Genomic DNA, 27068 nt, shown 5'->3' on the forward strand with positions numbered 1-27068 from the left:
CTGTGATTAGCAGATTATGCCTTATTCACTTAATTTTATTAAACAAGTACAAACAGAGTACTATGCGTCAAAGACTGTCCTAGGAAATTTGACATACATTTCATGCTCAAATCTTATGCGGTAGATTCTCTTATTATCCCCATACTTCAGATGAGGTAACTGAGGCACAGAAAAGTTAAGGATCTTGTCCAAGGACACAGACATAGTAAATGGCAGAGCCAGAAATCAAACGGAGGCTGTATAGTACATATGCTGTATTTTCTAAAAATTACAACCCCTGGGCATTAACAGTTATGCTTCCTGGGTTTTTTGAGGTAATGCAATTTAAACTTGGTGAAAGAGACTCTATCTCCTCATGAATTTTTTTAACTACAGCTAAAAGCCCTCTTACTGTTAACAAGCATTATCTGAACCCTTTTTTCTCTATCTTCACATAGCAAGTTATACAAGGAGGAAACACTCCCACTTTCTAGCTTCCTAGTTTTCGAATGCTCTGTAGGCTAGCTATCCTGTTTTCCCACATAAGCAGACCTTTTACCCAGCAGTTTCTTCAGCCCTGTGCCAGGAGCAGTCTCTCTCCTCACAGGGTTTCCTCAGGCCTATTTCAAAACTCCCTCCTTAAAATTCACTTTTTCCATTGTATCACTCAGTAGCTCAATCTTGCTAGATTAGTGGGGAAGATTTTCTTAAAGGGGAGGGGAGGAGAGTGGGGAAGGAAAGACATTAAAATATTTTCAAGTTCTCTTTGAAAAAGCACCTTCTATCGTTTTCCATCAGCAAAATGCTTTGAGTGTCTCACTTTGCCCCCCTTCGCTTTGAAATATGAGTTTCCAAAGCAGCTTTCTACCAATGCCAAGAGCGTGCTGCTGGCCAGCCATTCCATAATGACGACAGCCCCAAGGAAACATATTTAAGCAAATTGACAAAATAGATTATGCTGGAACTTCTTTTATTTCAGGATAAAAGAAAAATACAGGAAGAAATCTCACAGAAGCGTCTGAAAATAGAGGAAGAAAAACTAAAGCACCAGCATCTGAAGGTAATTTATGATTTTAATTTCATTTCAATGATTTTGTATTCAAATATCTTAATGGCACTCAAAATCTCTATAGTAAAGATGCTTTAGGGAGGAAAAATTTCAGCATAGTTCTACTAATAACCATAGGGGAGGGCCAAGAAGCTAGTAGTATTTGCATCGGAGATTAATACCTTCTGGTAAACATGTAGAAAACACGCTTTTATTACTTTTATCCTTTATTACTGAATTTCCTCATTTTCTTGGGTAACCTTAAGAATTCAGCCTTGATAGTTTTGGCCCCCGAACACAGTCTTGCTTAACATCCCTCGGGACCGATCCAGCTAGGAAGTCCCTTTTGAAATCAGTGAAAGGCCAGCCTTCCCCCAGGGGGTAAGCAACGGACACTGTCTGGCCTGGTCAAGGATGCTTGTATTTAAAAGCTCAGTGCAATGAATCCAATATTGTTTGAGTATGCTTTGGGGGTTTTGTTTTGGGGTTTTTTTGCTTTGTTTTGTTTTGACAAACCATGAGATCATCACTAGGAATAAACCTCCATTTTTTAAATCAGACTTTACATCTTCCATGGGTGTGGCCATTTTGTAATTAAAGCACACTGAGTTTCAACGTTTTATTACGTAGCTTAGCCACAGGATGCAACCAAACGACAAACAGGAGCTCCTTGTGAACAGACCCAAGCAGGAAGCTACTTCTCTGGCAGGGCTGCTATCAATAGATTTAATGAATCCCTCAATGAAACAATGCCACACACTCGTGGGGTCTACACACTTAAGTAAACTTGCCGAATTCAGCTACGTCCAGCTTTCTGATGGATCAAGTAACCACCTCTGAAAAGAAACATAATTTAAGATTCCAATTAGCCTCAGTTCTCTGGATTCTGTTTGCTTCTTTGTTCCTATATAAATTGACATTTCCAATGTTTGATGGATAATTTCAAAGTATAGTTAGCCTGCTATCCTCGCCGTGTGTCACATTGAATTTACACGAGTGGTAGAGATAGCCAAGAAATGCAGTGTGTATAATCAGAAAAATCAATGAAATTAAAACAAATTTTACCAAGTTATTTTAGTGAAACTCAAATCAAAAGGCAAGTCCACAATAATTTTTGAGCTAAGCCATTTCTAACTCCATCACCAGTACTCGTTCTTTCTCTGTCTCTCAATCTCTTTCTCTCCCTTTCTCTCTCTCATACAAATACACACACTATTTGAGTTTCTCAATAAACTAATGACTGCTTCTGAGTAAATGGACAGCTCTCTCTCATTCAGCAATCCATACCCATCCTTGCCGAGTGGGTAACCAAACAACGGTAGAGCTCATAGTAGGAGAAAGGGTTAAATATCCCGAGTTCATTCTAGGAAGCAAGTTTGACATAGGAAAACTCTGACCCCGACTCACTGAAAAGTCCATTTCTGAGGTGGCCCCTCTTTTCAATACTTGCCAAAACCAGTCCAAAAAGTCATACATGATCTTCCTTATAAGTTTGCTTTCTGGAACCCAGGAGACTGTCTAATCCAATCCAATCAGAACATTTATCATGCTTTGGATTGCCAAACACCGTTGTGCAGATTGTATAGTGCACAAAGATACATGAGAAAGGGATATTAAAACCCTGCCCACACTCCCTTGGAACTGTGCACGCTGGCATAGCGCTGCTTCTGTCTGAAGGACGGCAGTTTTTCTCTGCACAAAGATGCTATCTATCCATCTTCCCAAGCAGTGCACTGACCCAAAGGCTTGGGGGCGAGAAACAGCACTTTTTCCTGATTTTCATATTAATGCCATACAGACTAGCAGTGCCCAGAGGACTGTAGCCCTTCTGCCTGCAACCTATTGGGGAACTCAGGATTAAATAAATAATTAGGGCAAGCTAAAAGATTATTTTTTTAATTTAAATAAGAGGATATGGAGTAACTCTTTAATCTGAGGTGGTCAAAACAGGTCTGTTAAAGGTGTGGGATTTAAGCTGAGTCTTAACTGGTAAATAGGATTTATATAGGTGTGTATAGGGCCTTAAAGTCAAAAAAATTTATTTATTAATTACCTATTATGTGTAAGGTACCAAGCAGGACACTAAGAATACACAATAAAGTTTGACCTGTGTCCTTAAAATGATAACTGACCCAGGACCTTACACTGCATGCGAGGCACAAACTGCAAACGAAACACAGAGGAAAGAATGGCTGTTTGAGTCGTGTTTTGCAGAAAATGGTTGGCTGTACCAAATAGCAACCAGGCACCATTACAAGTGTGGCTCAGAAATGTGCAGAAGTGTTTTTTTTAAAGATTTATTTATTTATTTGAGAGAGAGAGCAGAGCAGGAGGGGTAGAGGGAGAGGGAGAGAGAGTCTCAAGCAGACTCCCTGCTGAGCACAGAATCCCACGCAGGGCTCTATCCCAGGACCCTGAGATCACGACCTGAGCCGAAACCAAGAGTCTGGCGCTTGGGGCGCCTGGGTGGCACAGCGGTTAAGCATCTGCCTTTGGCTCAGGGCGTGATCCTGGCTTTACGGGATCGAGCCCCACCTCAGGCTCCTCCACTGGGAGCCTGCTTCTTCCTCTCCCGCTCCCCCTGCTTGTGTTCCCTCTCTCGCTGGCTGTCTCTATCTCTGTTAAATAAATAAATAAAATCTTTAAAAAAAAAAAAAAGAGTCTGGTGCTTAACCAACTGTGCCTCCCAGGCACCCCAGGAGTATTTTTAAAATTGCTTCTACAATACGCTCAGCAGGGAATGTGCTTCTCCCTCTGACCCTCCCCCCCCTTCTTATGCTCTCTGTCTCACTCTCAAATAAGTTGTTACAGTGTGTAATTGTTTCGTATCATTTTAATTGCACATCTGAATTATGTATTTTATATTCAGAGGCAAAGAGTTAATTCACAAATTCATTTTTTCATTTCACCTCTGGCAAAGAGTTCTTTGCCAGAAGTAAATGACAATTTGTGAGTTATGAACAAATTTTATGAGGCTAAAATTAAAATTATTCTTATTCTTAACCAGACTATGAACCAAGACAATAGCCCCAAGTTCACGTAGTCACATCACAAGAATTATTCTCTGCTCTCTGTAATTCAGCAACATAAGACCGTCCCATCTAAATGCTTCTTATAGTGACATGGGTATAAATGACTGAAACTGCCCTCGTAGGTGGTTTGTAAGGGCTATAATTTACTTTAATAGGTGTCCTCTGTCTTCTTTACTGTGCATTAGCTATCATCACATTCCATCAAATAAAAATAAATTAAAATTAAGGTAAATTCTTAAAATGATAGTACACTAAGATTTTCTTGCATCTTTGATCTCAAAAGATAAATCTTGACCTTTATTAATAACATCGAACTGTGTCTGTGAGAGAACATTTTTACAAACTGCCAAACAGCTATAATTAAGGGTTAAGATAACACTGAGGGAAAGAATTTCTGGCTATAAACTTCTCTTATGGGGGCACCTGGGTGGCACAGCGGTTAAGCGTCTGCCTTTTGCTCAGGGCGTGATCCTGGCGTTGTGGGATCGAGCCCCACATCAGGCTCCTCTGCTATGAGCCTGCTTCTTCCTCTCCCACTCCCCCTGCTGTGTTCCCTCTCTCACTGGCTGTGTATCTGTGGAATAAATAAATAAAATCTTTAAAAAAACAAAAAAACTTCTCTTATGGGGTGTGTTGTCCACATGCAATTGCTTGAAACTCCGAAGAGGCCAACACAAATATGATGATCTGGGACAAGGCTGTTACTCAATTTAGTGGTTTTCAAACTGTGTTCTGTGCATCGACCGGCTGCCAGGCCCCCTCACTGCTTCAACGAGAGCAATCCAGGTTTTATCAGTCCTACAAAATATAATTCCATATAATATATATTCGTAATCAATGTAATGTTTCTTACTGGTTTGAAAACCGTTGTCTTACTTAAAATAACCATCATTTGGTAATTATCTAGCACAATCAACCTTATTTAAATTTTGTTTAAAATTCAAAGGTATTTATATTCCAGTCGTAATTAATCCTATCATCCTTTTTATAAAGAGAGAAGTTCTCTTTACTTGCTCTTATTTTAATTGTGGTGTCAGAGAAAGAAGTTTCAAAAAATACTAAGTTCCCATTCTCTCCTCACCATTTTAGACACAGTGAATGCCCAATAAGTAATCTTTGAACAAATAATTTACGTAGGTAGATTAGATACATAGGGAGAACAGTTTTCTTCAGGAAGAAAAGGAGAAACTCAAACTCCTTGGAAATAATGTCTAAAAGTTGCTGTGTAAGACAGAGATGGGATGTCAGCTAAGTTCTCTCCAAAATTTACACTTCTCTCATTTACTTTAAGTCTTCGTAGGCTCAAAGTCCAGGATTGTTTTTCTTTCAGGCAAATTCAAGATTTTTTTCCATGTGATAGAACATAAATATTTTTTGTTTTGTTAAAGTTGACAAAAATTCAACTCATTAGTATTTAGACAGATCAGTGAATTTAGTGCCTCATGTTATTGAAACAAGTAATTTGTGTTAAACTTAGGTATCTGAACCAGGGAGGTTCTCAGAAGAAAGAAGGGTATTGGGTAGGCAAAGTCATAAATGCTGACCACACCACTTAAGACTAATATTGGATTAGTTTAAGATACAATAGCAATCTCCTGTTTTGCCCACCATTTCAAGTAATCCCACAAAAAACTTTTTGGAGTGTTCATTGTACAGTCTCATTGAGATGAAGAAAAAAATGGTTTCAAGGAGCCTTTTACTTCAAAGACACAAGATGTACAACCATTAACCAAATAAATAATAGTGAGGTATCACATGATAAGGTCCCCGTACAACTGCTAGATATGCGGTGTCTGTATACAGACAATACTGCGTGATTCTGACGAAAGAGAATTCTCTGAGGGCGAGGATGGGGCTGTGGAGGGTATGGGGGGAGGATGGAGATTTTCACAGAGAAGGAGGACCTGAACTAGAACTTAAAGAATAAATGGGATTTAGACACATAAAACTGGCTTTGGAAGGAGGGTCACAAAGGGTGCAATGAAGGAAGACACCGGATTAATTCAGGCAAGGCAGTGAGAAAAAATAATTTCTCTTTACACTGTCCACTATTAAAATTCGTAAGATTTCAAAGAAGCCAGAGATTTTGGAAATTATTGACTGATTAAGAACATCTTTATGTTTCCTGATATCAGAAAAAGGCCTTAAGGGAGAAATGGCTTCTCGATGGAGTCAGCAGCGGAAAAGAACAAGAAGAGATGAAGAAGCAAAATCAACAAGACCAGCACCAGACCCAGGTTCTAGAACAAAGTATCCTCAGGTATGGCCCTCACTGACATACTTCACAGCTTCTTTTATTTTGACTTTGCCCCACATTGTATGTATAAGAGCCATCCTTATGTTTAGGGACATAATCAGATCTTCCACTTGGATTTTTAATAAAGACCAAGGCAACACCAGAGGCAATAGAAATTTCACTATAAATATCCCCGACACATAGCAACACAAGATTTATTTTTTAAATACACATTAGTGCTTTACCCAAAACTCTCCAAGCCTATTTCCTCATCTATAAAATGGTAGTAACAATATCTTACAGTTGTTGAGCAAATAAAAAATATATGTATTTTGTATATTGTAGCTAAACTACTGACGTCTACCTGGCACATAATGGGTGATCAAAAAACAGTCCTTCTTCACAGCCCCAAACCCCACTCTCACCTTAGGACATGACAACTCTATGGGTGTGTTTACACTGTCCCTCCGTCATCCCTTTCCCAGGCTCTCCCCAGTCACAACCATACTTTGGAAGAGAAGACACTGTAGGAACACTTCACTAGCATTTCCTTTCTTCTACTTCCCTAATTATTTGGTCACCGGTGTTGACCTCACTTTTCTTCCTCACTGTCCTTCCCTGCCCATCACACACAATCAGTCCCGAGTCAGCAACTTGTGACATAACAAGGAAAGTTTTTAAATTGCCTTGGCTTAAAATGAGGTGATGGACATGAAAAAAAAATTGGAAAGCTGGAATAGAAGATGGGGTTATTAGTATTATCACAAAATATAGATAACATGGAAGAAAGAGATGTGGGAAATGTCCAAATCATTTTCTAACCTATGTGTGGAAAAAAGATGAGATTTCTTGTGGTATAATAATGACAATAATTTAAAGCCTATGGATCTTTGAAACATAGATAGCTTTCAAAATCTCACTCACTGCAAATTTGTTCTCTTTAGTGAGAACTATAGGAAAGACCTAGAAGGTGAAAATATCCCGTAGCTGTACGAACACATTCTGTCCATCCTCACCACACTATATGGACAGATTGCATTAGGCTTCAAATCGACAACATGGTGGAAAAACTTCCTTTTTAAACTCATTCTTTTTGCTTTGCCTAATTTCATACACTTGTATATTTAAGAGCTAAAGTCATTGACTACCCATTCTTATTGAATTATTTTTTAAATTAACAATTCTTAAAAAGTTATATTGTAATCATTGAAATGTTTACATTTATGAACCCCTCAGTTGCTTGCTCAAAGATGTAAAGGGCTTCTGAATGGTAGATAACAAATACGTAAAAATAACTCAATAAGTCAACTCTACAGTTTGGAAAACTTGATCCTTTGTAAGGCGTCCCTTACCAAGAGCTTCTTACCAAAGTCTGGCTTAGCTGATGATTACTTTCTCGTCATCAACACAGAACTTTATCTCCGAAGGAGTTCTGAATTTAATCCCTGCATATCCTGTGCTCTGCAGACACCTCCATGCTTTCCTTCAGAGCCCCCTGGTTAAGAGTCTTTGCCCTTACTGAACACCTACAACTTTCTCTGCACTCGATGATCATTGAAGTGGCTACATAGACTCAGACTCCATTAGCAAGTTTGGGCAGCATTGAAAGTAATCCCAGAGAATTTACTAGGGTTCTACTGATTGCTTTCGATCTTGCCCGAATGCTCTGAGAAGCACATAAGCTTCTAGTAGTATTGACCGTGGCTTGCCTAGCTAGAGTCCCTATCTGACCAAAAAAAAAAAAAAAGGAGGAGGAGCAGGAAGAAGTAAAGAAACCATATTTATCAGCCATATTACCCGCCAGGTACTTTTCATATATCATCCCATTTAATCTTCAGAACGTTGTGACACAGTGTTGAAGAATTCACACAAGTAGGAAGTGGTGGATCAGAAACTCACTCATTTGGCTACCGGATGCTGTCTATACAGTGACAGCACACAGCATTGCAGACCACACACCATGGTCTGAAGAGCTATTCTGTCTAATAGGAAGTGTTTAAAGCATGTTCTGTCCCTTGGTTCTCCTTCCTCCAAACAGCTCCTACCACCCTCCGGATGTTCTTCCGTGTCGCTCTAGTGTCTGTATTACACAACCACTTCCGTATCTATACGTTACCCAATGTCTGCCATCTTATTACGACTTATTAAGGCTTTACTTTTCTTTCATTTTTTGTTTTAATTGAAATATAGTTGACCTATAATATTATATCAGTTTCAAGTGTACAGTGTCGTGATTCAACAGCTCTATACGTTACATGATGCTCACTGTGGGAAGTGTAGTCACCATCTGTCACCAGACGATGTTATTACAATGTTATTGACTGGATTCCCTGTGCAGGGCTTTTCACTCCTGTGACTTCCCTACAACTTTGTTTTCAATCTTCAGGATGTCATTAGCCATCAGGACTCCTTTATTAACACCAAATGATGTTAAGCCCCAAGTACAAATAATAATGACAGGAATGGTTCATTTTTAAATGATCTTGTACAATTTGCAAAGCACTTGCACCTACATTAAGCCATTTCGTTCTCACAGCAATCCGAGAAAGATAGCACTGACACCTCCATGGCAGAGACGACGGAAGAGGCTCAGAGAGGATAAGGGACTTAATTAAGGTCACAGAGTCATTAAACAGTAAACTTGGGCCTCAAAGCAAGTCAGGTTCGGTGCTCTCCCGCTCTAAAACTAAAGGAGTGCTGTGGGTGTAAATGTTCTGGAAATGGTAAAACACTCACGCCTCATAACAAATTGCTTTGTTTAAGGAACGGTCCCCAAAAGACGTATTTGCAAAGAGTTAGAAAAGAATTTGCACCGCTGGGACCCACGTAGGCATGTTTATCTGGTTAAAAATGGGCAGGGAACAGAATGTTCCGAAGCAACATAGGGAGACACGAAATATCCGTGCCTTGTCTGCAGCCTCCACGGCTGCCCAGCGTTATAGAAATCATGTTGCCAAAGCAGCTTTACCTGATAACTGAACACTTTCTTCTCAGATATTTCTAAAGCGGCTAAACAAGCCGGTGTGTGTTTTTAAAATCAATCTTTCTCCAAAACAACTACCCCAGTCCCTCAGGAGCTTTTCTTACCAGCTACACAGAGTACATTTTCCTGTCAGCTCCAAGAAGCAACCAAGTCAACGGACGGCCGTTGAAGCCGGCAGAGCCATCCTCCTGCTCTAAGCCCAGAAAGCGTCCCAAAGCCTGAATGTGGTTTATCACTTGACTTAGGTGACTGCTCAAGGGTGACATTTGCCATCTGCCAGGCCTCTCAGCTACAGGATAAGCTTCTAATGGGAACATCAAAATAGAAATGGTGCTATTACCTCAGAGTGTGTAGCAGGGCCAGGCTGCCCCCGGAGTTTTCATTCCCACTACTTCGTCCACGGTCTTGTGAGGTGAAGTGAAAGAGCGTGGCCTTTGGCCTTCAAATCCCTGTTCTGCCAACCATAGCGCGTAGAAGCTTAGACGAGTTCTTTCATCTCTTTGGGCCTCAGTTTCCTGGTCAGTAATAGTGGGACAATTAGAGGAACTTCTCGGGACTTTATGAGTAAAGCAGCTTCTGGAGTGCCTGACACATGGTAGGTGTTCAAAAAATGTTAGATCCTATTCCTTATTAGGAGTCAAAAATAATTAAAAGAAAGATGGGGATGTTTATCTTTTGGCCAAGATCTCTCATTTCTTTATGCCACTACAAAGAATCTTTTTCTTTGAGTAAACTGAGATTACCACCCAACTGGCATTCCTTCCATTCAGAAATAATTGATGGGTTTTCTTTATGGCTTGAAGACCGTGATGCTAACACCAGCAGTTAATTTTTACACAGGATGTGTTATAGACCAGGTGCTGTGTTAAGCACTTCATGTAGATTATTTCACTGAATTCTCACAACCATCTTATGAGGTAGATAACATTTAATAGGTGAGGAAAAAAATGACATTTGTAGATACTAAGTTGCCCTGACTCATATAGCTAAAAAATTAAGATTCAGGATTTAAAATCTAATTAAAAGGCTTAATTATAAAAATAAATTATGCCTCAGATCCTGCAGACAACTTTTACAGAAGTTAAATCCTGTAAATGTTACCCTTTTACAGCACTTATTATTTCCAGTCCTTGCAATGATCTCACTCTCTTGCGTGCATCATTTTATATAGACCTTCAGATGACTCCGCCATATTGAAAATACTCAGAGGTCCACTGACTCACACCTAACCTTTAAGTAAAACATGTCTGCTTATTCATCCTCTCATCTTTTCTTTCAGGGAAGCAACATTTCAGAAAATAAGTAGGTTTCCATGGTTTTTGTCTCAGAGACACATTCTTAGCTTTGGAACAATATTAGTGAGTATTTTGCCTGGTGCCCTGATGAATGCCTTAAGAGGAAATGTTCCCAGGAGGAAAATGATATTGAACATCTCCCTCTGAATCACTTTGCTTAAATAGAGTTTCAATTTGCCTCCCAAATGAGCCCTGTTCTTACTGTGACCACTGAACCGTTTACTTCCTGATTGTAAGCACAGGTGCAAATCCAACATTGACTTCTCAGTCCAGACAGCCATGTGCACACATTTATAGGCTCAGAAATCCTCTTCTGTCACGTCTGTTGCTTTCCTTCATCCAATAGCCTACACCCAAAATGACACCCCCCCCCCAAGCTCCCTCAGAAGTATCCAAAGGAGCTATGTCGTTCGCATTCTAGATTCCTCTTTCCGATGCGGCTGCCCAACTCTTCTCCACGACTCCCTCTGCCAAAATGCCTTGCATCGAGCTGCCCTCCAGACACTTGCTACTTTTTGAACTGCGTCCAAAGACCTCTGACTTTAACTGGAGCACACAGAGCGCCTGAGAGAAATGTCATGAGCATAAAATGCAAAAGGTTAACTGCCAAGGAGAATGAGGCAAACGCACTCCTTTCCCTTTGAGAAGGATTATCTACGTATGATTAAATGTTCTCTAGAAAGGATTTTTTTTTCATATTCCAAAGCACCTTTCTGACCCTCTGCCTTCTTTAATGAGCTTCCCTTTGTCTCCAAGTGGCTAGAAACTACCTGTCTGTATGGTGCTAACAGGAAGCTGCGTGAAGGAGTGGATTTCTGTGTGACTGCATGCCATGCGAAAATCTGAGCAACGGGCCATTACTGCGGCTGCCACCACCCCACATGAGTTAAGGGAAATTCCTCCACAAATGGAGATGCAGTATTAGGAAATGCATTCTGCTCAATATCACATAAAGCAATAATCTACTCAGTTAACTCAGAAAAAGAGCAGGCAAGATTCAATTTCAAGAAAGCAACCCAAAGGATTGATGTAGAAATATAAAGGTTAAATGATTTTGTTGCTGGTTGTGGTTTATCAAAGTTCAGCTCGTTAGGATTTCTATCACATTTAACCCCTGCATGATGCTTGGGTCTACCTGTGAGGGCCAGCTGTGCCTGAATGAAACTAACATCTCATCCAACACAGCGAGGAAGGCTGCATGAAAAATAATCACATTCGAATTGTTCCTGCCTTCCTGCCCCGACCCAGCCAGCCACAGCTAACATCACATGTGGGAGAGAGACACAAGCTTCTCTTCTGTGACGATACGAGAGAAAAGAGAAAGGGGAAAAAGGCAAAAAAAAAAAAAAAAAGAGAGAGAGAGAGAGAGAGAACCCACCATTTGTTTCTTCTTAAATTTGCTGTTGCCTAGAAACACTTAAGAAATTATTCTGAAGCAATTACGCGAGTCAAAATCATTCCGAGCATGTTTTTCACTATCCATATTTGACTAATTGGTTTATCAGATTTGCAAGAGTTCATCTGTTGTTGTTTTTAATTTCCCAGATATTCTGATTATTTTTAATTCAGAAGACTTTTTAATTTCGCAAAAAGAGCAAAATAAATCAAATTTCCAGCAAAAAAAAAAAAGGAAGAAATCTATCCCCCAACCCCCACCAGAGAAAGCCTAGTACAATGCCTAGCACATAGTAGGAATTCCTGTGACTACCTAGCTTAATAAATGAATGAACGGAAAAATATGGATGATCAATGAATGGATGGATGGATGGTTGGCTGAATTGATGGCCAGACTTGAACATACCACCTATTAAAGGGACCAGCTAAAGATTACACAATGACTTGAACATTAAGGAACTAAAAAGGAAAGCCTTGAAATTCTTTAAAAAATAAAAAAGAATAAGTACCCAACTATCTTGAGTCAAGGGGAAAGTTACATGGCAGTGGTACCCCTGGTTTCTGAGGCCACTGTTGATGGCTCACCATCTCTTCACTTTCTCACCTCTCCCCTCTTATATATGCTCTTTTATTTCCTTATCCCCCATGTCCCAGCCTTCTCTGTTGTTCACACCTGCCAATCTCATCCATAGGTTAATAGAAATAAGGGTTAAATTTACACAGAATAAACACTCCCTCACCATGGTAGGCCAAAAGGTAGATTAATATAACACCACTCCACTGAAATTCAATAATAACAGCTGCTCTTTATGGAGCACGTATTATGTCCTAAACATTATTCTGAGAATGATAATTCTCTGGAAGTCTGATTGGTGTTGTTTCACATATAAGGACACAAAAACACAGAAAGCTGTAAAACTAATAACAGTCAAGCCATGAGTCACACGTAAATCTTTCTGACTCCAGAGCCATTCCACCATGACTCACTCTTATTCTTGATTCAGTTCAATAAACATTTATAAAGAACCCCCCACTTCGAACCCATCTTCATCTTCTAGAGGAGATTGAGAACCGTAAGTGCTTCAAAGCAAATATTTATTTATGTTTACCTCGCCTTAGATCTTTTAACTTTACAAAGTGATTTTACATTAATTATTTCATTCAAAACAACATTCAGTAACTGGAAACACAAATTTAAAACCATTAGCATGGATGTCATAAATCTTTGGCTGTGTTGCCCTGAGTAAAGAAGGAAGAAAGGAGTAAATGAACAAAGGAGAAAGTGGGAGGGGGGTTAGTTGCAGTGATCCATCCTCCAGGTCATTGTCCTAAAGAATGTTCAAAGGCCGAGACTCTTTTGTATAATGTGATACCAAAGGGCCTAGGCTTCCCATTGCCCAAGATGGTCCCCACCCCAGCGCCAGCCCCTGGGCTAAATTTATCAGGTCAAAATCTTCCACACCACACCCCTTGGAATGGATCTTTTGTCTGCCACAAGGCAAGAAGTCCATTTAGACCACCCCAGACTAACTGATCTTGGTTGGTTATTCTATGTTATATTAAGGTTGGAATTTATATTTATGGGTCTTCAGATAATAGAGCCCTGTTCTTGGTATCAAATATGAACAATTAATACTAGAAGCAAAGCAAAAACGAAGTGGATAGAGAGTTGGAAATACAGTGGCTGCTCTATAATGCCGTTGGAGGCAAATGCTAAGAGTTGCAAGGCACAAAGCCAGTAATTATTTCTGAGTAGAGAAAGTCAATGGCTGTATACATCATTGGCCATGTTTTGCCATTTCATAATATGGTCACAAGTAGTTTATTTACTAAAAATATTTTTCCCCTACAACCTTTTTTTTTTTTTTAAGAAAACAAGCTTCCCCGAGTCATGGATAAGCACATTTGCAGCTAACTTGCCATGTCCTGGAGATGGCAGTATTCGCAGGTCACTTGGGAAACTCATTACACCTACGTAGAGGTCAATTTGAATGATTATTAAAATTATTTAGCTCTTATTACGTGTTTGGCATGTACGACAAAGCTCTCTACAGGCTCTAATTAAAAGCCACACACCCGGTTTCTGTTCTCCCAGAACATTCAAGAAGCCCATACCACACCAACCTCCAGAGCATGCATTTATTTACATTCATTTGAAAAATTATGTTTGTAATCTGCACATGAAAGTGGCTGATTCTCTGAAAACCAGTTTGGTTTCTTATTTTTCATGGCAAATGAAACCCTTAATTTACAAAATATGATTCTGATTAAGAGGGTTCGCTTTTCTACTAGATTATTATCTTCTAACGTTACCTGCCTACATGCAGTTCCAAATCAGTATCATCTGCCCATGAGATAATTATTAATATCTACCGAGTTATATTAGGAGATGAGAGTCACCCATGCAAAAGCTGCTCACATGTAACTATAAATTATTCAGCTTTTCTAAACATCTGCTCTGTTCCCAATTATCAGAGCCGACTGACACTTGTTTCAATGTCACTGCTGGGCTAGCTCTCTGCCTCTTGTTATCTTGAAGCTGCTGTGTTATACTGCTCCTCCTGTTCTTAAACGCTCAGGATTAGAGGCAGTAGATCTGGCTCCGGGCAAACTGAGAGTTTGTTGTATGCCAAATGCCCTTTAATTCTCTGGCATGCTTACCCATAGCATGTGACTGTTTGCACTGGTGGGTTAGCTCTTCCTTCTCATACACATGCCCTTTGGCAAAGTCTGATTATAAGGCAATTCTTGTCCTATGCCTGTGCATAGAAGTATTCTTCATTCTTTTTGATATGCTTTTATTTCAGTTTGGTGAATAAAATGTGCCTGACATGTAGTAAGTGCTTTTAAACAGTGTGTTAAATGGTTGATGAAATTTATCAGACCCCTAGTTTTTAAAAATAAAACAAACAAAAAAGCCTACCTTCTACTAGACTGCATGTTCTCAATTTTATGAGAAAATATTGTTTGATAATACCATGAAGCAAACTATCTATAAAGATAAAATATTTTTAAACTCTGATCCATTATTAATCACTCATTTGCCCATGACATATGACCAACACACTGCAGTCAAGATAACCTGGTTAAAATCATCAGCTACATGTGCTCAGTAGTATCGGTTGTGATTCCAAAGTTATTCATTTAACCCAGTTATGGTTAAAAAGTAAATAAAAAGATCTTTCTTTTTTCATCGTAAACCTTAGCCATTCAATAATAACTAGCTATCGTCAATAGAAACCATGTTAGTTTTGATAGATGATCCAGAAACATGTAAATTCCTTAATCGCCAGGCACAAAGCTGATTTATTTTTCTACTTCTACTGGCTAAGTACCTGAAGTGCAAGATACTAATGAGTAATTTTACAAATCAAAGAATAAAAATATGGAAAAATCTCATACAATTGGTGACTCAAAGATTCAATCCCGTAAGGCAATGCAATAGTTAGCATACCGGTTTTGATGCTTTTAAAAGATTCCATAATAGCAGTGGCTTAAACAAGATTAGAAGGGTCATTTCTCCACACCCATAACAATCCTAGCTGGGAGACATTCAAGGGAAGAGGAGAAGCAACGTCCCATGAGATGATCAATGATAGACAGGCCCTGTTTCTTTCTGTCCTGTTGCTTTGCTTCCTAAGAGACACCCAGGTCGGATGGCCAAAGACAGCTCACCACCACCACGTCCACATTCCAGCGTAGGAAGGGGAGGATAAATGGAGGGCAAACAGTTCTATTTTAAAGATATGACCTGAAAATTGCAGAGGTCACTTCTGCTAATATCCTATTAGCCAGAATTTAGCCACATGGCTCCATTTAAATGCAAAGGAGACTGGGAAATGTAGTCTGTAGCAGGGTAGCTGTGGAGACATATAAGACTCAAGGAGTTCTATTACCAAAAACAACAGGAGAAATGGATTGGGGTGAGGGGGCCTTAGCAGGTTGTCAAAACAGACTAGCATATTATCTCATTTATAAAATAGATAACATTTGTTAAATAAACACCATCCCCATAAATGTTATGAAAATTCTAATAATGCTGGAGTGCTGTATTGGTTTTCTGTCTAGAACTATATTTTTAAAGACAGGTGTGTCCTTGAACCTATATTAACACCCACACTTGCTCCAAAATCATTGATATTGGAGTTAAAGATCAAATCCCCAAATAGACCCGGTAGGTTTTCTTTTTTTTGTTGGGAGTTGTCATAGATGGCCCTCCCCTCCCTAGCAGAGTAGGAAGAGAAAGGGCAAACTACTACATTATTGACTAACTCCTCTGTGTCATACCCTATGCTAGAGGCTTACAAACATGATTTCATTTACCTCCTGAAGATAACCTTTTGTAAATACTATCGTTATTCACCAAATGAGAAGATGGAAGCTTGGTTGGGCTAAGTAAATAAGCCAAGTGTGTTAGCCTTGGTTAACTTTGGGCTCACTTTCTTGTTTCCATGGGTAGAACTGAAAACAAAAAAGACCTTCCCACAAAAACTCACAACATGTAGGTAAACCACCAGCCACCTCCTGTTCTCCCAAGATTCAGTGAGAAAGAAAGGAAAAAGAATCTGCATCCCAAGGGAAGAGTCAAAGATTACAACTGCTCACCACTCCAGGCCGAATTCAACACCCACTGGAAGCAAACACATTCTGAGAGCCTGTGAGTCCCAAAAGAAACTGGATCCTTCTTTGTCTAGCTTGGGGTGGGGCTGGTGAGGTGGTCCTAGCACTTCCATCAGCTGGTTTCAGAGGTATATCAGCAGTGGCACAGCCTGGATCAAGTCCTGCTGATTCAGGCCATCCCAGAGAAATGATCATTGGGCCCTCTTTGGGTGTAGTCCTGGCTTTTAATAAGAGATCATGGGGTCCCCAAGAGGCAAACAGGTCATCAGTCTTTTCAAAGTATACAGCTAAAGCCAGTCACAAACTTAATTTCAAACATGGCATCAGTGATTACCTTCAAACTACAGTTTTATAATCAAATTACATCAGCTAGCTTTTATTTAAGACCTAAAACTTCTATGACTTTGAACAACAGTTTTGTATCCGAACAAAGATAGGCTCTCTATAAAGTGGCTATAGCTGAGGGAGACCTCAGTCTCTGAAAGAGACTGTTCTAAGAGCTTCTACCAAAATCCAAACTCAAGCAGCCAAAAAAGAAAAGAAAAGAAAAAGAGAGCAAGGAAGAAAGAGAAGAAAGAAGGAAGAAAGGAAGGGAGGGAGGGAGGGAAAGAAAGAAAAAGGAAAACAAAAGGAAGAGAAAATAAAAAAAAAGAAAAGAGAAGAAAAGGAGACAAAGCCTTGACTTTAGTCCTGGTCAGACCGTCCACTAAGCAGAAAAATTCCTAGTATAACACAATGACCCTAATGAAAGCCAGAACAGAAATATTACCTTTATATGTAATGAGTCAGCACTGTTACATGTGGGTGGACCCCAGCTAGGATGTCAATCTTCTCTTTCTTTGTTATGATAGCAAGTAAGAAATCCTTTCACACAGCTCTGCAAAATTAATGCCGCACCTAAGTTCATAAGAACCCACTTTTTAAAGTTTTGTTCCCACAGTGGTTAATTAGAAAGCTGTTAAAAGCCCAGGCTCTGTCAGCAGAGATTTGATTTCAAATTCTGTCCTGCCACAAGCTACCTGTAAGCCTCCAGGCCAGTTGCCTGTCTAGGCGCCCTTCTTGCTTATCTGTCAAACGGAAGTAATAATGGTTCTCATGGGGGTTGTTGGGAGGACTAATTAGGTCAATGCCTGATACAGTGGCGATATTCAATACATTTTAAAGGTTGTTACAATTGCTAGCAAAGAAAACGATGGAAAGTAGGATGTAACTTCCCTGAGTTCCAGCCTTTTTGGCCCCAGTGGCAAACTTCATTAGGTTGTTAGTCCTTGTTAACTCCACCAAAAACTGAAAGAGATAAATGGACACTTCGCAGCAGAAAAATTGCCTTCTGAAATAGCCCCTTCTTGGTGCATCCAGCATTTATGCACTGCCCTTTTTCTAAGACAAAAAATTGCATGTTGAAATTGGATTGGGGACATTATCTCGTGATGATTAAGGGAGGTTATTACTAGAACAGTGCATGAAATGAAAGCCACCTGCTTTCACCTAGGGAGCTCTTGAAAATAACCCTATTTTCCCCCAGCAAATAGGCAAGCAGAAGAAAAATTCCAATAATGGATAGCATTACAAATCCTTTTCCGTGTACTCTGCTTATCTAAATTGGCACATGATGCCTGCCCACCATCTCTCAGAAATCGTGAGAGGTGCTAACTCATCCATCGGGCCCCGCCTAACAGCCCAGGAGGCACCAAGAAGGAGATTTCTCTTTCCCCGCTGCCTGTTTCTCGTCAAACTGAATCAGCATTTCTGGGAGCTCAGTTCCCATTCAGAAAGGTAATACCTTCTAAAGACAGGCACAGCGGCGCTTATGGAAAAAAAACCCATCTGCTGAGACATAAGCAGGTGAAGGTTAGGAAGTTAGCCCCTAGTGACCTCCCCAAAAGCTTTCCATGTGAAAAAGAGTTTTACATATATATAAATTTAGATTTATATGTAAAATTTTATATATACACACATTTGTATGTTTATGTATGTGTGCAATACGGATGAGCGTACGTACATATATATGCAGACATGCACAGATACATATACACACATATATATTTCCCCAGTACTTCACGTATACTTGCTAAATTTTTCTCTCTACCCAAAACTTTTGGAAAAAGATTAGATATGAGTCCCCAATTTAAGCTCCGAATTTTTTTTTGAAGATTTCATTTATTTATTTGACAGAGAGAGAGAGACAGCCAGCGAGAGAGGGAACATGAGCAGGGGGAGTGGGAGAGGAAGAAGCAGGCTCCCAGCGGAGCAGGGACCCCGATGCAGGGCTCGATCCCAGGACCCTGGGATCAGACCCTGGGCCAAAGGCAAACACTTAATGACTGAGCCACCCAGGTGCCCCTAAGCCCCAAATTTTTTTGCTTTAAATCAGGGTTGAGTATCCTTTTCATTATGAATGGTCACTGAGCCAGGAAAAAATCAATAAATGCATAGATAGATACAGATACAGAGAAATTTGAAAAGGAAGTTAACGCACATGGTAATTTTAAGTAAAAGTAAGGCTGATCAAATTCTATTCAACAAATAATAGTTTGGATTCCATATTATAGCCACACGGAAAAGAGAAATGATGAGGGAAAAGTACAAATATCAGAGAGATGGATATTTTAAAAATCCCTCATGAAGCATGTATCAAGCACCTAGCATACCAAGCACTGTTTTAGGCTCTCTCAACCTCAGCACCATTGACATTTTGGACCAGAGAAGTCTTTGTCGTGGGGGACTGTTTCGCACCTCCTACGATGTTTAGCAGCGTCCCTGGCGTCCACCGACGAGAGGCCAGTGGCAAGTCCTCAAACTGTGACAGCCAACATGTCTCCAGCATTGCCAGATGGCCTCAGGGGGGAAGTCGCTGTCAGTTGAGACCCACTGTGCTATATATACAAAAATTGTGCCTACATACCGGTTGCAATTTTTGTTTTTTTGTTTGATTAAGATTTTAGTTATTTATTTGTCAGAGAGAGTAAGCACGAGTGGGGGAGCAGCAGGCAGAGAGAGAAGCAGACTCCCTGCTGAGCAGAGAGCCCGATCCAGGACTTGGTCTCAGGACCCTGGGATGATCACCTGAGCCAAAGGCAGACACTTAACCCACTGAGCCACCCAGGCGCCCTGCAATTTTTGTTTTATGTTCTTTAAGAACAGGCAATCCTCAAAAACTTGGTGCATTGTCTAGGGTGGAGCTCGTTAGACCTCCTCTTCCCTTGCCAGACTACTGTAGTGCCTCTGATTTCCGACCCTGTGGGGGGGGGGGGGCTGGCAGAAGCCAGGTCCCTGCTCCGTTACTCTTTTCTGGGTTTCCCATCCCTTCTGCTGGCATTCTGAGCTGTCAGAAAGCTTTTCTAGAATGACAAATCTCTAACATTTATCTTTTGATGTTATTTATATTGTCCACAAATAATATACAGAAGTAGCAAATCAATATATAAAAATGGGATATAGAGTTCTGCTTTGAAGCAAGAATTTTAGGAAATGCTCTTTATCAATAAGCATCTCCTGTAGGGGTTTGTGATTCTATGTAATTAGCCCCAGAAGGCCTCTTTATTGTCCTATGTAACCGACAGTTGGCTGTAACGAAATGATAAAGAACAGAAAGAGGGTGTTTTTTGGTTTCTGTTTGGTTTTCATAAACATGCCTGATGTGTCATCTGACTGCAACCTCATATTAATGCGTCTTTCATCCAGTGACTTGAAAACCTTCAAAAACATTCATTAGCAGACACTTTGATGAGGTTAGCAGGCTTTCAACCTCATACTCTTACCATATTAGTCTGAAGACATCCATGAGAATCATAGAGCATTATATTACCCCTGGGCCTCTTTACAGAGGAAAACATCTACAAATGCCAGTGCATTTCTAAGTCCCTGAGATGTAATTGGCCAAACAGATCCTGAACCTGTCTCTGTGCCCAGCTATAGAAAAGGGCAGAAGCAGGAGGAAACCAGCATTTGCTGAATGCTTGCTATTTCTTTTACTCTTTATTATATCCTGTGAAATAGCAACATTGCCCAGATTTCTAAATGTTTAATTGCTCCAGGATTCCGTCCTAGGAAGCCCTGACTTTCTAGGAAATCTTATTCATTCCTATGGCTATAAATACCAACTCCCAAATTTATTTTTTTAACATTTTATTTATTTGAGAGAGTGAGCATGAGACGGGGGCAGAGGGAGAGGGAAAAGCAGACTCCCTACTGAGCAGGAAGCATGATGTGGGGCTTGATCCCAGCACACTGGGATCATGACACGAGCCAAAGGCAGATGCTTAACCGACTGAGCCACCCAGGTACCTCACCAACTCCCAAATTTATATTCAAACCCGGACTTCTCTGAGCTCCTGACTTTTATATCTAGCTGTTTTCTCCATGTCACCATTGACTGTCTCGAAGTTACCACCTCCCCCGCCAATCTCTTTTCTACTACCTCCCAGATTTCTGTCTAACCATTTGTGTTCACATCTTCCCAATTATTCACAAACACTGGAACCGCCCTTGACTACTCTCTCTCACACCCCACATATAATGTATCAGAAAATCCTGGCAACTCTTCCTTCAAAATATTTCCAGAATCTTATCACTTCTCCCCCTTCTACCAGCAAGTGCCTTGAATAAGCCACCTTCATGTGAAGTATGGCAACTGACCTCCATGTTTCTCCCCCAACCCCCACCCCAGTCTGTTCTCCACACAGCAGCCAATGTAACCGGCTAAATTTCAGGTCATAACCTGTTTGTCCTCTGCTCAGAACTCCCCATGGTTCCCCAAAGGCCTCGCCATGCATTAGGCCCCATATGATCTAGTCACCCACCACCTCTCTGACTTCATTTCTCACCACTCTCCTCCTTATTCCCTGTGCTCTTTGAGTTTTGTAGTTACTCTTCCTTCTCTTGGAAGCACACTTCCCTTGAAACCCTCACATATCCTTCTCTCGCTTCTTTCATGTCTCTGCTCAAATGACACTTTATCACTTAGCCTCTCCCTGACCACACTGTGCAAACAGTGCCCCTTCCCCAGGCACTCTTCATCCCCTTTTCTTTCTGGTTATAGCCCTTATCCTTTTTCTTGGAAATATTTTTCTTCATAAATAAATGTGTGTGTGCACAGATATATACACAAAAAACAAATATGTGTGTGTGTGTGTGTGTGTGTGTGTATATATATATATATATATATATATATATACACACACACACATATATACACACACATATATGTAAATATATACGTACATACATTTGCAGGAATTGGCAAACTATGGCCCAGGACAAAATTTAGCCCTAGCTTATTTCTGTATAGCCACAAGCTAGGAATGGTTTTTTTACTACTTAAGGGATATAAAAAGAAAAACAAACCCAAAAAAAGATGACTATACAACAGGAATTGTATGGGGCCTGCAAAGCCAAAGATATTTACTATCCGGCCCTTCATAGAAAAGGTTGCCAGCCCCTCTATTAGTGTACTGTCTGTGTCCTCCCACTAGAATGTAAACTCCTTGAGAGCCGGAAATTTGTTTTATTTGCTGTCATATCCCTAGCAGATAGGATTGTGCCCAGTACAAAATAGATGCTAAACAAACATTTTTGAATGAATGAATGAAGATAATGAGGCTTAGCAAGGTCTGCTGACTTGTCTTGGGTCACATAGGAAGTTGGAAGATGAACCAGTATTTAAACCCAGGTCCATCCAGTTCCACAGGTGAATCCTGCAGTCTAAGAGCTACTTGCAGCAATGATTTGACTATCCTCATTGTCTACTCAAAGGCTCCTCGTTAGACTGCCTCAAACATGCTATTGGGTAAAGGACCCTGTGAGACAGGGTGTAGAAGGAGAAAGACACACAGTGTATGGCAGAAAAACTTTAATTAATTATACCATAATAACACTTACATCTCATATCAACCATATTCAATGTGCTTTTATATAGATCCCCTCTTCTTAGCTTCACCAAATTTCTGTATAAAGTAAGGCAGGTACTATATTCTCATTGTACATGTTACAAAACCGAGTTTCGGGGAGGCTAAAGGAATAGGTTCTCTCAAGTAGTGAATAGCAGAAATGGAATAATCTAGATCTATCACTTTTAGTATAGACCTTTCCATTCTACCAACCAACATATATCCCTACAACTCTACTGATAGGCAAACGTGGTACCATGGATGGAGATAGATTTTTTTTTAATTTAAATTCAATTAGTTAACATATAGTGTATCATTAGTTTCTAATGTAGAGTTCAGTTTTTCATCTGTTGCATATAATACCCAGTGCTCATTACATTACGTGCCTTCCTTAATGCCCATCACCCAGTTACCCCATCCCCCATCCCCCATCCCCATAACCCTGTTTGTTTCCTAGAGTTAAAGAGTCTCTTATGGTTTGTCTCCCTCTATGATTTCATGTTATTTTCCCCTTCCTTCCTCTATGATCCTCTGCTTTATTTCTTAAATTCCACATATGAGTGAAACCATATGATAATTCTTTCTCTGATTGACTTATTTTGCTTAACATAATGCCCTCCAGTTCCATCCATGTCAATGTAAATGGTGAGATATCATCTTTTTTGATGGCTGAGTAATATTATATTATATATATACCACATCTTCTTTATCCATTCATCTGTCCATGGACATCTGGGCTCCTTCCATAGTTTGGCTATTGTAAACATTGCTCCTATAAACACTGGGGTACAGGTGCCCCTTCAGATCACTACATTTGTATCTTTGGGGTAAATACCCAGTAGTGTAATTGCTGGGTTGTAGGGTAGCTCTATTTTCAACTTTCTGAGGAACCTCCATACTGTTTTCCAGAGTGGCTGCACCAGCTTGCATTCCCACCAACAGTGTAAGAGGGTTCCCCTTTCTCTGCATCCTTGCCAACATTTGTCGTTTCCTGACTTGTTGATTTTAGCCATTCTCACATGTGTGAGGTGGTATTGCATTGTGGTTTTGATTTGTATTTCCCTGATGCCAAGCAATGTTGAAATTTTTTCATGTGTCTGTTGGCCATTTGTATATCTTCTTTGGAGAAATGTCTGTTACATGTCTTCTGCCCATTTCTTGACTGGATTATTTGTTTTTGGGGTGCTTAGTTTGATAAGTTCTTTATAGATCTTGGATACTAGCCCTTTATCTGATAAGACATTTGCAAATAACTTCTCCCATTCTGCAAGTTGTCTTTTGGTTTTGTCAATGGTTTCCTTTGCTGTGTAAAATCTCTCTATCTTGATGAAGTCCCAATAGTTCATTTTTGCCTTTGTTTCCCTTCCTTTGGAGACGTGTCTAGCAAGAAGTTGCTGCAGCTGAGGTCACAGAGGTTGCTGCCTGTGTTCTCCTCAAGGATTTTGATGGATTCCTGTCTCACATTTAGGTCTTTCATCCATTTTGAGTCTATTTTTGTGTATGATGTAAGAAAATGGTCCAGTTTCACTCTTCTGCATGTGGCTGTCCAATTTTCTCAACATCTTTGTTGAAGAGACTTTTTTCCATTGGATATTCCCTCCTACTTTGTTGAAGATTAGTTGACAACAAAGTTGAGAGTCCATTTCTGGGTTCTCTATTCTGTTTCATTGATCTATAGGATGACAGTGACACCTCAGTAACTTCTAAGAAACAAACGTACTACATTTTACCTGGAGTTCTATGACACATAAAAAAACTTCCTTAGCTACAAATAGCCAGACACCAATGGCCAGAGGCAGCAGGAAAGTCAGAACTTTGAAACTCTAGCAATGAGTAGGAGAATGGTCAAGCAGACCATATCTTGGGCTATTATTGGTGTGATAATAGCACAAGATTTTTGAACTGCCAGATCCATAATCATCTTAAGGAAGGAAGCCAGGAAAACTGACAATTATCATAGCAGATGCAAATACCCATGGCTGTCACCTCCTGGACTAGTTGCTCTATCTAATCAACCATCCCCTGAGGCAGCTGACTTTAGAGTTCAGGGTATTTGAGAAACTATACATATTTTGTGGCAATCAAGGGTCAGCCTTACTAACTGCATGAGTGCCAGTGGCTGTATGTTTTTATACAGGACAGAAGTCATGACACCACACCCTGATGTTAACTTGAATCTGACATGCAGCTGCACTCTGGTCAATATTCCAGCTCAAAATGTTTGCAACAGTCCAATTTCAAATGTCTGTCTCTTTGTCCTTATAAGTTTCCTTACACTTCATCAGGCCATGTGTGCCTTTTTTTTTTTTTTTCCTCCAGAAGATGTAGTCTCTATAAACAGCAGCCGCAGAGACCACTATCCTAGGGTTTGTCCATTTCTCACCTCTCTACACTGCTCACTACAATATGGCACCATTCTTAGGAAACTGTAAAATTAAAATGAAGTATCATTTTCAATGACAGGATATGCAGGGTTTTGAAGTGATAGTTTTGATTGTTAAATTAAGTCTAAACATTATAATCTTATAAAGTGTTGATTGGTTAGAAAAAATTCATAATAATGCTTTCTCTGAATAATTTATATGGAGACTTGGGTAAGAAAAATTGGTAAGCTATGTAATAACTACTGATGAACCATTCCTTTTGGTTCAACTTGAAACTTAAGTCTCTTTATAAACGAAAATTTTCTAATTATTTGGAAATTACATTAGCAGTTGGAATGACGAAAATGAGGCAAGGTTCAAATACTTTTTACCTAAGAATTCCCTTTGTCAAAATTGTTGTTTTAACTGAATTGAAGATTGTTAAATCAAAGTCAGGTATTAGGTACCTTCTATGTACTAAATGTGATGGTTAGTGTGATCCTATGTTCTTAAAAGGTGTCTGCATATTTACATGCAATATTCCACAGAAAGTATATATATGGAGAAAATATATTTGGGAACTCTGCGTTTGTACTTTCTTAAGCAGTGAAAAGCATATCTTTCTGTTGTCAGACTTGAGAAAGAGATCCAAGATCTTGAAAAAGCTGAGCTGCAAATCTCAACCAATGAAGAGGCAATTTTAAAGAAACTAAAATCAGTTGAGAGGACAACAGAAGACATAATAAGGGTGAGTATTAACATTTCAAACTATGAGCTCCTCCCAGAATGAGTCCACAAATAGTATATAATTCCTTAAGCTATATCCACATTTAGAATTTGTGTTTTAAACTGTATTAATTATGGGGAATTCTTCTTTCTTATAGTCTGTGAAGGTGGAAAAGGAAGAAACATCAGAAGGTATGTTTTCGAGCAGTCTATTCTGTAGCTAACTATGATATTTTTTACTAAGCCCACAGAAATTTTCCCATTATTATAAATATATCCTAAACACATTTTGAATTAATATTAATTTTACAGAGTCAATTGAAGACATCTATGCTAATATCCCTGACCTTCCAAAATCCTACGTGCCTTCCAGATTAAGGAAGGAAAGAAATGAAGGAATAGAAGATGATGAACAAAACAGAAAAGGTATATGAAAAATCTGTCTCCAAAGGCAGCTTCTCAAATTCAGATTTTACAATGTCAGATATTAGCAACTTGCTAAGACATCCAACGCTTCGGGTGAAGCAATGGTCCATTTGACAAAGTTCCAAAAGGTATTTGAGTCACTTGTACTGGTACGGATAAGGGGGTTACGTATTTATGCAAACTAGGTAGGGACAAAAAAGGTCAAGTCTTGAAAGAGACAAACTCTTAAAAGCAAAGCTCCCCTGCTCAAAAATCTCTCTCCCCAAGTACTCCATCTTGGGTTACTAAGATCCTTTGTGAAAATAAAAATATCCTCTTGAGAAGTTTAGACATGATTTACCCCCACGTGGGAATGATTTTCATAAAACTTATACTTCAAAGCCTCCGGACAAAATGAAGGCTTGTCTGGGGGCAGAGAAGAAACCTTTGAAGTTTAGACTAGAAAAGGAAGTCACACTCTATAAGCAGGGAGCAGTCATTCATTTAAATATTCAACAAATATGTAGTGACCACGTTTTACATGGCAAGCTCAGTTCTTGCACTAGGAATCCAGGAGTGAATAAAACAGCCATTATCTCTGCCCTCTTGGAGCTGACATCCTAAAGGAGAAAATGGACCAAAAATTGAGTAAATGCATAAAATATATCATATGAGGGTATGAAAATACTAAAGACTAAAGCAGAGGAGGACAGGGAGAGTGGGGATGGTGGTGGGGAGGGGGGCTGCAGTTTTAGTTGGGTAGCCAGGGAAGGCTACTGAGGAGGAGGTATGGATCCAGAAGGGTCCAAACAGGGAGGTGGGAGGTCACAACGGAAGCAAGCACTGCCACATTGTAATTTGGCCCAGATTCCTATTAGCTCTTAAAACCCCAGTCATAAGGAATTTCCCACGCTGTGAAGCAGAGCTCAACTACCCAGCGCTCTCCAGTTCGGTTGTTTTCAGTTCAGCTGATATGGCTCTATTTTTCCCCCTACTTGAAAATTGGAGTGAAAGAAACCGAAAAAGAAGGCAGAAGGAGAAGCATGTGATTCTAACCTCCCTCCTCCCTCTTCAATAGCAGTTCTACATTTAAACAAG

At 39.8% G+C, this 27068-nt stretch overlaps 1 protein-coding gene across 1 annotated transcript in view; it reads left to right on the forward strand.

The window, feature by feature from the left end:
- Window positions 1-27068, forward strand: part of PALMD (palmdelphin) — a 49067-nt gene that overhangs the window by 15848 nt on the left and 6151 nt on the right. The window contains exons 2-6 of the mRNA XM_045801707.2: window positions 959-1039; window positions 6195-6319; window positions 25473-25587; window positions 25724-25757; window positions 25878-25991. Coding sequence (XP_045657663.2) covers window positions 959-1039; window positions 6195-6319; window positions 25473-25587; window positions 25724-25757; window positions 25878-25991 — 469 coding nt within the window. The remainder of the gene's footprint in view (window positions 1-958; window positions 1040-6194; window positions 6320-25472; window positions 25588-25723; window positions 25758-25877; window positions 25992-27068) is intronic.

Source organism: Ursus americanus, chromosome 12 (genome assembly GCF_024610735.1).
Source record: "Ursus americanus isolate L20-20 chromosome 12, mUrsAme1.1.p, whole genome shotgun sequence".
Lineage (NCBI taxonomy): Eukaryota > Metazoa > Chordata > Mammalia > Carnivora > Ursidae > Ursus > Ursus americanus.